Genomic DNA, 12,143 nt, shown 5'->3' with positions numbered 1-12,143 from the left:
AAGAATATGTAAATAAATTCACGCCCCAGCAACGCTACTCGGGGGAAGAAACATTACATCACTACTACACCTTGTAACAACGGAACAAATATAATTGAAAGCAAATGACAGATTTTGATATTTATTACTTTAAATTGTATTAATTCTAAAGCATTTTATTTAAATATAAATAAATAGTTATACATTTGAAAGGCATCAAGTTACCTTGCGATAAAATATAAGGTCAACTAGAGTCAGGTTGCAAACACCATTACTTCAAAGCCATACATTTTTCATCATCACATCAATACTTTAGCACAAACTAAACTAATGGATGATTGCAGACACACTTAATCTGAAGTATTCCACTCACACTAATCACAAAACACCTGTAAACATATTTTTCAGAGGAATATCCCCAAAAGTGCATGATCAGCCAAAGAGAGTGTGTAACCCATCCAAAACTGAAAATACTAGAATTACTTTGTAAACAATACTAACAAGTATAAGCAACTATGATATCAATGAATTTAATCCCAAAGTCTTCTGACAATGCACCGCAAATTTCAACACAACCTGAGCACCATAAACTTGCAATCAAAATGCATACAAATAAAAATACACAAGCATCTTTTTACTACAAAATGGATCTCCTGTTTGTCACTTCATCTTCAGAGCCGTGTTCTTCCTGCGTGGCGGCTCTCTCTGGACCTGTCTGGCTCTGGCACCGAAGCCCAGGGACTGAAGAGATTCGGTGAGGAAGCGTTGAGTCGGAGATACGCACAGCATTATCAGAAGCTTAGCATCCCCTCCTGTGCCAGAAAGGTCAAAAGGATGGTCAGGTGAGGTTTGGGAGATAAGAAAGAAGAATGCAGGCAAGCCCCGTCCATGACAGTTCTTGTGGTTGTGTTCTAACATGACTGGTTGAACTGGTTTTAACTGTGGTTCAAATAAAAGCAAAGCAAACTTGCACAATATACAAGGAAACAGTCCAACAAAATCTTTCCAGTTCCACTGTGTCTAAAAGATCAAATATTTGTCCTTTAATTGAATAGCTAATTTAATTTAATTAACTACAGAGCTAAATTTCATATGCAGCCCATCCAAAAAGGAACATATGGCACAATTAGGACATTAGCTGATAAATAATATACCTAATGTTTAAAAATACATTGCAATTAACAATAATATTAAGTAAGTTGCACTGTGACACATGACATGTCCAGGGGCCGGTTTGCAAAAACCTCTAAGACTAGTCTTACAAGTTAGACATCAATTTATTTTCTTTAAGATGATTCATAGCTTTTTTAAATCAGTTACATAAAAATGTAGATAAGCCTACTTTGATAACGAAAACTAAGACTGACTGCCCCTGACTAACTGCTAGTAGGTCATACTAGAACTTAAGACACCGTCTTAACATTATGGCTATGTTTATGCAACCGGCCGCAGAATACATGCATGTAAAAATGTTATTCTAAATTGAAAGGTTCTCAATAATGTCTCAGTTTTTGTATGTTCAAATGTTTGGCTCATCTTCAGTCATATTTTCAGGAAGGACGGATGGACGTAATGAAGGAGTGAGGGAGGATGAATGGATGGATGCATGTTCAAGTGACTTCAAGTACATCACGGTGAATGTGCTCTCACCGATGGCGTCCTGTAGCAGATGTGTTAGTTTGCTGTTGCGGTAGGGCACGTGGGGTCGTCGTTCAGCCAGAGCTCCCAGAACATCAGACAAAGCCGAGAGACTGCGGTTTATGCAGGAGCTTTCCCACAGAGCAGCGCCGGTCACACCTGACATCCCTAAACACAGATAAACATTCATGCTAAAAGACTATTCACATCTTCATTTACTAGGAGCATTTGAATCAAATCTGATCTAAGATTTAACACTCCATAAACCTTATCTAATGAGTCTGAATATGAGGTTTGTTCTTACCCACACACTCGCTCCCAGCCAGGTCCACTAACTGCAGCTTGGTCTTGAGGGGGGTCTGTGTGATGCTGGGTCGGGGAGAGGGGCATGGTGAGTGACGGGGAGAAGGACATGGTGAGTGACAGGGGGAGTGGGACGGCGAGGAGACGGGGCTAGATGAGCGTGAAGAGGCGGCCCTGCGGCAGCGCGGGCTCCACCACTCCTTCTGAGACACTCGCTGGACGTCCTGTCTGGCATTCTGCAGCCTACGAGCTGTAACACACAGAGATCACACTGTATGAGTCCGTAAAGTAGGAGTAAAACTATTTCTTCCAAGTTATGGTAACAAAGTGCCTTTTAAGCAGGTCAGTTCACTCAGCAGCCATCTCAGTAATAACACCAGACTGCTACTTTTTAGTCATAAAACTATAGCTTTTAGCTACCATCTAGCCCAAAATCTCAGAAACTGTTCCAATTCTACATAAAAAAATATGTGTGTATATATATATATATATATATATATATATATATACACGATTAATCGATTTGACGGTTTTATTTTTATATTTTAAATTTTCATTAAAGTTTTAGTAATTTTGTTGTTTATATAGTTTTTATTATTATATATTATATATAGTTTTATTTATTTTATATATATATATATATATAGTTTTATTTATTTCAGTTTTAGTTATTTTAGCATTAAGTTAAAGTAAATGAAAATGAGAAATGTTTAATTACACAGTAAATATAGTTTTATTTATTTCAGTTTTAGTTATTTTAGCATTAAGTTAAAGTAAATGAAAATGAAAAATGTTTAAGTAATTATATTTATATATTAACATTCATTTTAAAGCAACATTTTTTTTTCCAGTTAACTATAAAAACCCAGTAATATATTTTTACAAATAAATAAATAGTATTTTTAGGGCTAATCTGGTCTAACTGATGCCTCTATTAAAAAGTGATTGGCTCTTTTAACTTTAGAGTGGAACTATGTACAGCCGTCATTTTGAGCGTTATAATTTTTCCCATTTATTTTTATATAATTATATGTCTCCTGCCCATATGTCTCTGATGATAAAATCCACTTTATGGCAACCTTTATGAGGTCTTTCAGTGCTACTGTGAGAAACCTTTGGAGTGAGCCCAGAGCTCTTTTTTCAGAGAAAGTGCTCGAGTGTGTGTGTATGTGTAGATAACTAATGCAGTGGGTGTGTGAGAAAATAGAGTTGTTAGAATGAGCGTTTGTTTGTGCGTCTTTAGATAATACGCTCGGTCTCACTTAACAGCCATAACCGTGTGTGCTGCAGATAGCGGCGTATGGCTTGAGGGAACATTTCAGCTTCAAAACCTGAGTTGGGGACTTGAATAAACACTTTACTGTATATCATACCTAGAGCCAGTGCATCTGGGCTTCTGGAGGTGACGGTGAGAGTGACGATGAAATGAGATCTGGAGGAGTCCATGTGCACCAGGGTGGGACTGTGAGATCTTAGTTTCAGCACAGAATTGATCAGCTGCATCACCTCTGCAGAGCCTCGTACCAACCTGACACACAAACACATGCAAACCTGTGACCGTCACATGCGCATGGAGCTCAAAGTACAATGAAAAAGTAGGTTGAACAAAGCAAAAAATGCAGATATGTACACTCTAGTGAAAAACACATGCATTAATACACCAAAAAAAGAGAGCAAAATGTCTTAAACATAAAATATTTACATTTATTTTAAAAAACTACTGTGGATTTTATAGGCCAATAAATATTAAAATTATTAACATGGCATAGGTTAAAAAGGACAAATGCTTTGACATCAACAGCAACAAGTGGTTAATTTTGTCAATTTGTAAACATTAGTTAAGACTTTATACCTCAGATTCACAGGCAAGGCCTAAACTCAGTCCTAGACTAAAATGCATGTTTGAGCTGTTTTAACGGAAAGCAAGTTGCACTGGCATGTCTTAAAATATGTCAGTGTCATTGTTTTGCTTCAAGATGCACACCAGTAATATATTTTTCTAAGGCACATTTAGAAAAGCTACTAAAATGTCCTAATTGAACCAATGCCTGATCCTGGCTTAATCTAAACCTTGTCTGTGAAACCAGGCCTTAGTGTCAAAAAACCTCAAAGAACATTTAGATTAATGTTAATTTCTGCATATACTAATACATTTTTAGCATTTCCATATTGTATAAATAATTAGAGTATTATGAATGAACAAATATAATACTGAACAGTAGTATATTTATTAAAACAAATTAAGAGTTACTTAGTTTATGATACTCTTTGAATTAACTAATTGTACCTTATTATAAACTTTGAGCTTATTTTGTTATCCTAACTTTGCACTATGCAACTATGCATGCATTGTTAGCTGAATTTTGTTATTTGCTCTGGCCATTGTATTTTGTAAAATTGTTAAAATACAAATGTATTAAAGTTGAAAAGTGTGATAATCTTCATGCTGACTGCTGTGACTCACTCGTTTGTTAGGCAGGGCACCTCACTGGTGCCTGTGCTGGTGGTGATGACCTCTCTCTTCACCCCAACTGTCGCCCCATCTTCATCTCTGGCCAGCAGGTCCAGAACTTCATTATTATAGACCTCCACCACAGACATCTCCACCGAATGACTGTCCGCTGGCTTCTCAGAGATCAGCCTGTGACATATATCAATACAGGCAGACAGTCAGGTATCCTGCGTGTCATATTGTAGACGAGTAAAACGTATCGAGATTTTAACTGTGCTGTGAAAGGGATGTGAGCTGAGGCTTACTTAAAAAGCTCATTGGCTGCTTTTGGAATGATGCCCTGTTGAGAGACCTGCACTGCGGCTGTGAGCTCCTCAGACTGGGAGCCAATCATTGTGTGTGTCTTCCCACTGCCCGTCTGACCATATGCCATGATGCATACATTATACCTGAAATGAAAGAGAGATTTATAGTATAAGTATTATAATCCTTACAAAGACTCCCTTTGACTATGTTGGCAGTGTTGTGCCAAAATCGGTGACCTAAACAAATCTGTGACCAGAGTTCGCTGTTCACTACATGTTCAAGAGTTTTCTGTCTCATATTCTCAAATGTCTTAGATTCCTTGCAACTATTTCCGTTTGCTAGGTTGCAAGCCACTATTTACTTTATTCTTGTTTTATTTTATTTTATTGATTTTATTTTTTGTTGATTTGTGTAATGCCATATTAGGAATAATGTACTTTTTAAAAAAGCACAATAAATAAATACTGTCTAATATTCACCAAATTTCTCAATTTTTACCAACACTGTGTTTTTATCTGCCGCTGTCTTTATACATGCACACCTACTCACTCTTTTCCTATTTTTTCAAGAAAGAAACTAGGAAGCATTTTTACTGCCATTTCAAAGTGTTGTACATTTTTCTAGATCACAGCAACAAGTAAAAAATATATTTGTTTTAAAAAATATTTAAAAAAATATTCAGTCTGTCTAAAATAATACTACTACTAATTAATAATATCAACTAAACAGACTAGATTGTTTTATTAATGTATTTCATGCATAAATTACAATTAAAATTGTAAAATCATGTCATAATGTCATAATGATAAAGCAAGCAATAGCTTAATAAAAAGATGATTTATTCAAGTTTATTAATCTGTCATACTCCCAAACCACATTTATGCTAACGTGCACGAGCACCAGGTACGTTCTCGCTAAAACATTTAATAGTGACATCTAGTCACAGACTAGTCTAGGTTACTGATTTAGTGGAACAAAAATAGACAAAGTTATTGCCACTAATGTGCGTAAAATGTAATTCACTCAATGTTAATTTATGTATATATACGCATCATTTGATTCCAACATCTTCCCTAAGCGAATAGTTAAACTTGTCTGTATTAAATAGGAAACTCACCCATCAAGTAGAGAGGTTAGAAGGGGTTTCACCTCCTCAAACACAGTCTCTTGGCTGTCTTCTGGACCATGTACTCTGCAAATCAAACAATGGACACATTCTACATCAACCACCACCAAAGCGCCTGTTTCAAATGTTCACATTTTATGCAGTGTGCAAATACCTTTCAAACTCAAATATTTTGTTAATTGCAGGACTTGAGGTTTTGGCACAGTTCACAAAAACAGAGTCCTGCAATACAAGAATGGTCAGAGATGATTATTCCAGGGTGTAGGGTGTAGTACTGGGCCATTACAATTCATACACCCCATAAACTACACTACATATAATCAATTCACTCACATCATTAATGGCCTGCACCACTGCTTCACATAATGAAGACCTTAAAAAGGAAAATGAGATTAAATGAGATTTATTACACCTAGCTAAAACACATACAGCATTCCCTAAGCATGTGGTTTCTCTATGAAACAATGTTTTTATTTAAATTGCAGCACATTTTTACTATTAATTTACAAACTTAAAAATAATTGAAATGTTCTAAATGAATCCATATGCATTCATCTACCGCTATTCTTTCAATATATATTTCGACTACAATACCCATTGGTTGTAGGTGATCCTGGGATGTGATCAAAGTGCAGGACTGGACGCACCCTGCAGTGAACCCTGATATTCCCCCTCAGCTCCTACAGAGAGAAATGTGTGTGGTGCTTGAACTATTTTTTAATGTAACTAAATCATCCTAACTGCTTACACAGTCATTTTTAAGGATAGGTAAGGTAGAAATTGGTCTTAAATATTTTAAATATTTATTTCTGAAATATTCATGTGTCAAGCCACAGTAGGTAATAGCATAACAGTGTACTCCCTACATCTGGACTTGAAATAAATTGCAAAACGTCACCCTATGAAAACATTAAGGACGGTGAACCAAAGCAGAGATCCGAGTACGTACGACCAAGGTGTTGTGGAGCAGCCTCCTCCTCACCCGCTCCTCTCTGCACTTCTCTTTCTCTTCCTGTAAAGAGCGCTCAAGTGCAGTCACCTGAACCCGGAGCTCTACGGAAAACAAACGCAACAAAAACTTCTCAATTATCTATTTGTTTGCATTAAAATATGAATACATATAGAAACCTCTAATCCATGGAACCTGCAGTCAGACAATATAATGACTTGACTAAAAACAAGCTGATGTTGTTGGAAAGAATCTGTCCGGAGCCAAAGAAAAAAAATGATGAGAAAATACATGAAAGCACAGAAATAAGACAAATAGCTTTCAATATCAAACGGTGTGTAAATCACTTGTTGTCCAATAGCTACGATACACCAAAAAATGAAGAGTGTGTTTGCCTTTCTTGAGCTCAGTTCTAGTACTCACTTCGCTTGGTTAAATTAAAGGTTACCTATATCTCTGTGACCATTTGATGACTAACAGTCAGAAAAAAGGTGACTATATTGAACAGCGCAACGACATTTAGTAGTAACAAACAAAAGATAAACAAAATATGTTTGTTAATAAATCAATGTACTTTTGAATGTTTAAAATCACATGATGAAATGAGACTTTGATGTGATTGGTTTAATAAATATTAGGCTTATATGCTTTTTAATATACAGACCCTTTCCAAAAAATTTGAATATCATGGAAAAGTTTATTTATTTCCATAATTCCATTCAAAACGTTAAACTTCCATAGATTATAGATTCAGGGCCCACAACTTAAACGATTTCAAGTATTTAGTTGTTTATTTGTACATAATTTGGGCTTCCAGCTCATAAAACCCACGAAAACAGGATTTCCAAAAATTTGAATATTACATGAAATCACACAGTAATTACACAGTGATACCATGGTCATTGAACCAGGTTTTGGTTCTTTTGGCAGTGTGGGCAGGTGCAAATCCTGCTGGAAAATGAAGGAAGCATGAAGTGCACTGGAAATGTCCTGGTAGACGGCTGCGTTGACTCTGGATTTAATAAAGCACAGTGGACCAAAGTCCTCTTTTCTGATGAGAGCAAATTTTGCATCTCATTTGGAAACCAAGGTCCCAGAGTCTGGAGGAAGACTGGAGAGGCACACAATCCAAGATGCTTGAAGTCCAGTGTGAAGTTTCCACAGTCTGTGTTGGTTTGGGGAGCCATGCCATCGGCTGGTGTTGGTCCACTGTGCTGTCCACTCAACGCAGCCGTCTACCAGGACATTTTCAGAGCACTTCATGCTGACTTCAGCAGACAAGCTTTATGGAGATGCTTCCTTCATTTTCCAGCAGGATTTGCACCTGCCCACACTGCCAAAATAACCAAAACCTGGTTCAATGACCATGGTATCACTGTGTGATTTCATGTAATATTCAAATTTTTTGAAATCCTGTTTTCGTGGGTTTTATGAGCTGGAAGCCCAAATTATGTACAAATAAACAACTAAATACTTGAAATCGTTTAAGTTGTGGGCCCTGAATCTATAATCTATGGAAGTTTAAAGTTTTGAATGGAATTATGGAAATAAATAAACTTTTCCATGATATTCAAAATTTTTGGAAAGGGTCTATAAATATAGTATTTTTTATATTGGACTAAAAAAAATTTTCCACACGCCACTGGAAACAATATGTATCAAATAGTATCAACCAACATATATAATCCAGCAAACCAATCCTTATATAATCCCAGTGGACAAATGCCAACAACCATCACCCTATAATGTTATCTTTGAGTGTACACTTAAAAGCCTTTAGTCAGGAACATCATTTTTCATTTTCACTTTGAGACACAGTGATGAGCGCTTTGGCTTGGAGTTTTACAAATACAGATATATAAATGTCAAGGGATAAGATCCACAGGCCCAGTGGGAGGCCTGTCACCATGGTGTGCAGGTGACGCACGGGACACATGACCGTGTTGTCCCTGCTGACAGCAGCTTTTCCTGGAGGAGAGGCTGGGGGAGGGGATCCGTGGATTATCTCTGAACACTGCACCACATACCTACTGTCACAACACGGATGGTTTTGTGATAGAGAAGGAGACAGATGAAGGAAGAGACAGATGGTAAAGAATGAAAGGAATGAGAGCAGAAGATTAAACAGAAGAGGAGATGAAGGTTGAGGGTTAAGGTTCCTAATCCAGGACGTCTTATGACCTTGCCGTATGACCGTATGCACCTACAGTACTGTGCAAAAGTCTTAGGCATGTTAATACCCACCAAAAATGGTTTTAAGTCAGTTATTTATATCTTTTGCTGTAGTGTGTCAGTAGGAAATATCAGTTTACATTTCCAAACATTATTACATTATCAAACAAGAGTCTGACAAGAGCCGGTATGATCTGATCTCACCATCATCGAGTCCGTCTGTGATTACATGAAGAAACTGAGACAGACTAAATCCAGAAGAACTGCGGGAACGTCTCCGAGACGCTTGAAGAAACCTTCCTGCAAAGCTCCTTGAAAAACTATGCGCAAGTGTACCTGGACAAAAGCCGTTTTAAGCGCAAAGGGTCGTTACACCAAATATTGATTTGAATTCGTTAATGGAAGTTAAATCATAAATAAATTCAATTTGTGATTTTATTTTTGAAAGCATTCTCACTTTACAGCATTTTAACACAAGTGCCAGTGCTTTTCACAGTACTGTAGCTTTGCAGGAAGGTTTCTTCAAGCGTCTCGGAGACGTTCCCGCAGTTCTTCTGGATTTAGTCTGTCTCAGTTTTTTCTGTTTCTTCATGTAATCACAGACGGACTCGATGATGGTGAGATCAGATCATACCGGCTGTTGTCAGTCTCCTTGTGCATACACAAATCTCACTGGATTATTACAATGAATGGCAAAAAGAATGTTTGGAAATGTAAACTGATATTTCCTACTGACACACTACAGCAAAAGATATAAATAACTGACTTAAAACCATTTTTTTTTGGGGGGGGGGGGGGGGGGGGGGTATTAACATGCCTAAGACTTTTGCACAGTACTGTATATAAGTGTACATGCACGTAAATAACAAGTGAATGAGATCCATTAAGTGTATCTGGAGGTATAAATATTCACAGATAATGCAGATGAACTGAGGTATTGGTATCTGAGTTCATCTCAGTGCAGAACACTCACTCTGAGGGTCATCACTTTGGAGATCCTGAGCATTTCTGGCCATGCCCACACATTCGAACAGCTGCTTGCTTTGCTCCTCCAGCTCTTTAGCAAACGCCACGTAGATAGTAAAAACATCCTTCAAGTCCTGTTTCAGCATCTGATAGCAAGACAGACCACACAATGATGCTGAATTTGCAACGCATTGCATTTCAACGCATTTGTAGTGTAGGATTTGTTTCAAAACAGTGTTTTTGCAATCACCTGAACTTCAGACAGGAGTTTGGAGAGAGTTGCATTTGTGGACTTCTGCACTTTCCTCTGCTGCTGATGTTTCTTTCTATTGGCATGAATTTCCTCATCCCTGTCATGGCGAAGTTTACTCAAACACTGGAAGTTTAGGAAAGGTGAATGGGAAACACATACTAACTGTTCAATACATTTACATTGCGTTTAACCTTTGATGTTAATTCAATGGAATTTTGATACACAGAATTCTCTTATGCTCACCAGGGCTGCATTTATTTGATCAAAAATACAATAAAAACTATAATAAAACAATTTTAAATCAATCTTTTCTATTTTAAAATGTAATTTATTCAAAAAATGAGATTTTTAGCATCATTACTTTAGTCTTCAGTGTCACATGGTCCTTCACAAATAACATGATGATTTGGTGCTCAAGAAACATTGCTTATTATTAATGTTGAAAACAGTTGTGCTGCTTAATATTTTTGTGGAAACCGTAATACATTTTTTTTCAGGATTCTTTGATGAATAATAGAAAGTTCAAAAGAACATAATTTATTTTTCGAGAAATCTTATGTAATAAATGTGTTTACTGTCACTTTTGACCAATTTAATGCATTCTTGCTGAATAAAAGTATTAATGTCTTTCAAAAAACATCTTTCGAATGGTAGTGCATATCATGATAGAGAATCATATTTATATACCATGTTATTTACATTGTTCTCAAAGCTACTTAAAATATTACTATAATGATATCATAATAAATCTCCAAAAAAAGATGGTTGCTTTTTTGGTATATTTTTGTATTTCAGTTGTATTTTGTCTCTGGTGTGTATTGCATACCCGGATGTTAAGCATGTGAGTAAATTAGGTGAGACTGGTGAGCACCTGTCGTCTGTCTCCACTCTGCAAGCCACTTATCTTGCAGTGAAACCATCTGCCAGGTCAAACTCTTAACTGCACCGGAGGGTCGACCACCATTAGGGAAGTTAGATGCATTTCACACTAAATTTCCTACATAAATCCGTACCTTAGCGAGTCTCAAATGAAGGAGAGCATTCTCTGTTTCCAACTCCAAAATATGCTCCTCTTTACTCTAAATAGAGAAATAGGGAGAGAGCTTTATCATTATATTTAAGCATGGCTATACAGATGTAATAGTACAAATGACAGAAGTCAAATAAAATAAATGACAGCATTCATCAGCCATCAACAAAACTTAACTGACACACATGTGGCCGTGTCTCAAAATCTTAGCGGGTTGCCTACACTTATTCAAACACTTTTCTTTTCTTTTTTTAGCCTTGTATAAAGCCCAAAATGCTGTTTATCCTGGGTCAGCATCATGCTAGTTTTTGAGACATTTAACCATCACTTACAAACAGTGATGGGGGTAACGCATTACAAATAACATGAGTTACGTAATCAGAATATGAGAATATAGAACAAGATGATATACTAAATGATTAACATATTCCTGCCATGGTATTCTAATGTGCTTAAATGAAAACCATAGTATTAGCATGGTCTACTGCATAATAGAAAGCTACTTTTTGTGGGTGGCTTCACACAACAACAACAATAAGAATATGGAGGTCTAGTGACTGATATTATATTATATTATAAATAAATATATTATATTTATACTTTATTCACAATAAAACCTTGGCAATATAACAGCATAATTATCATAACGACAGTAGACATGTCTGTAAATCAAAAGCAAAAGCACGTCAAAGCGACATAAACATTATTGACATTCAGGTAATGTAAGAGGAAACTCACCCGTAGCTTGTGCTCTAGAAGGTGGACTTGATGAGCAAAGATCTGGTCTCTATTAATAAAGAGCGGCATTGTGAATGAGAGTAAGAACAGGATGTGAATGAAGCATTTATTGTACAGTGGTGGTGGACTGTACATAACGAGCTCGTGTGTGGTTTGTCAGAGGTGTAATCCGATTACCTGGCCTGCGCACACTAGCCTATTTGGCGTCCTCCTGTTAAGTGCCTTCTGATC

The 12,143-nt window shown here is 36.7% G+C and overlaps 1 protein-coding gene across 1 annotated transcript; it reads right to left on the bottom strand.

Moving 5' to 3' along the window:
* Window positions 1-94: 94 nt before the first annotated feature.
* Window positions 95-12,078, bottom strand: kif25 (kinesin family member 25). Its single transcript, XM_084090448.1, has 15 exons — window positions 11,913-12,078; window positions 11,158-11,223; window positions 10,142-10,267; window positions 9,899-10,037; window positions 6,754-6,857; window positions 6,399-6,484; window positions 6,138-6,177; window positions 5,959-6,026; window positions 5,796-5,870; window positions 4,678-4,821; window positions 4,385-4,561; window positions 3,294-3,448; window positions 1,922-2,170; window positions 1,630-1,785; window positions 95-791 (listed from the first exon to the last, which is right to left on the bottom strand). Exons 1-15 carry the CDS (start codon window positions 12,045-12,047, stop codon window positions 640-642), a joined length of 1,872 nt encoding a protein of 623 aa, XP_083946574.1. The 5' UTR covers window positions 12,048-12,078; the 3' UTR covers window positions 95-639.
* Window positions 12,079-12,143: the final 65 nt, after the last annotated feature.

Source organism: Abramis brama, assembly GCF_963993115.1.
Source record: "Abramis brama genome assembly, chromosome: 18".
NCBI lineage: Eukaryota > Metazoa > Chordata > Actinopteri > Cypriniformes > Leuciscidae > Abramis > Abramis brama.
The sequence above is the reverse complement of the archived record's forward strand: the minus strand, read 5'-3'. Positions and strand labels throughout refer to the sequence as shown.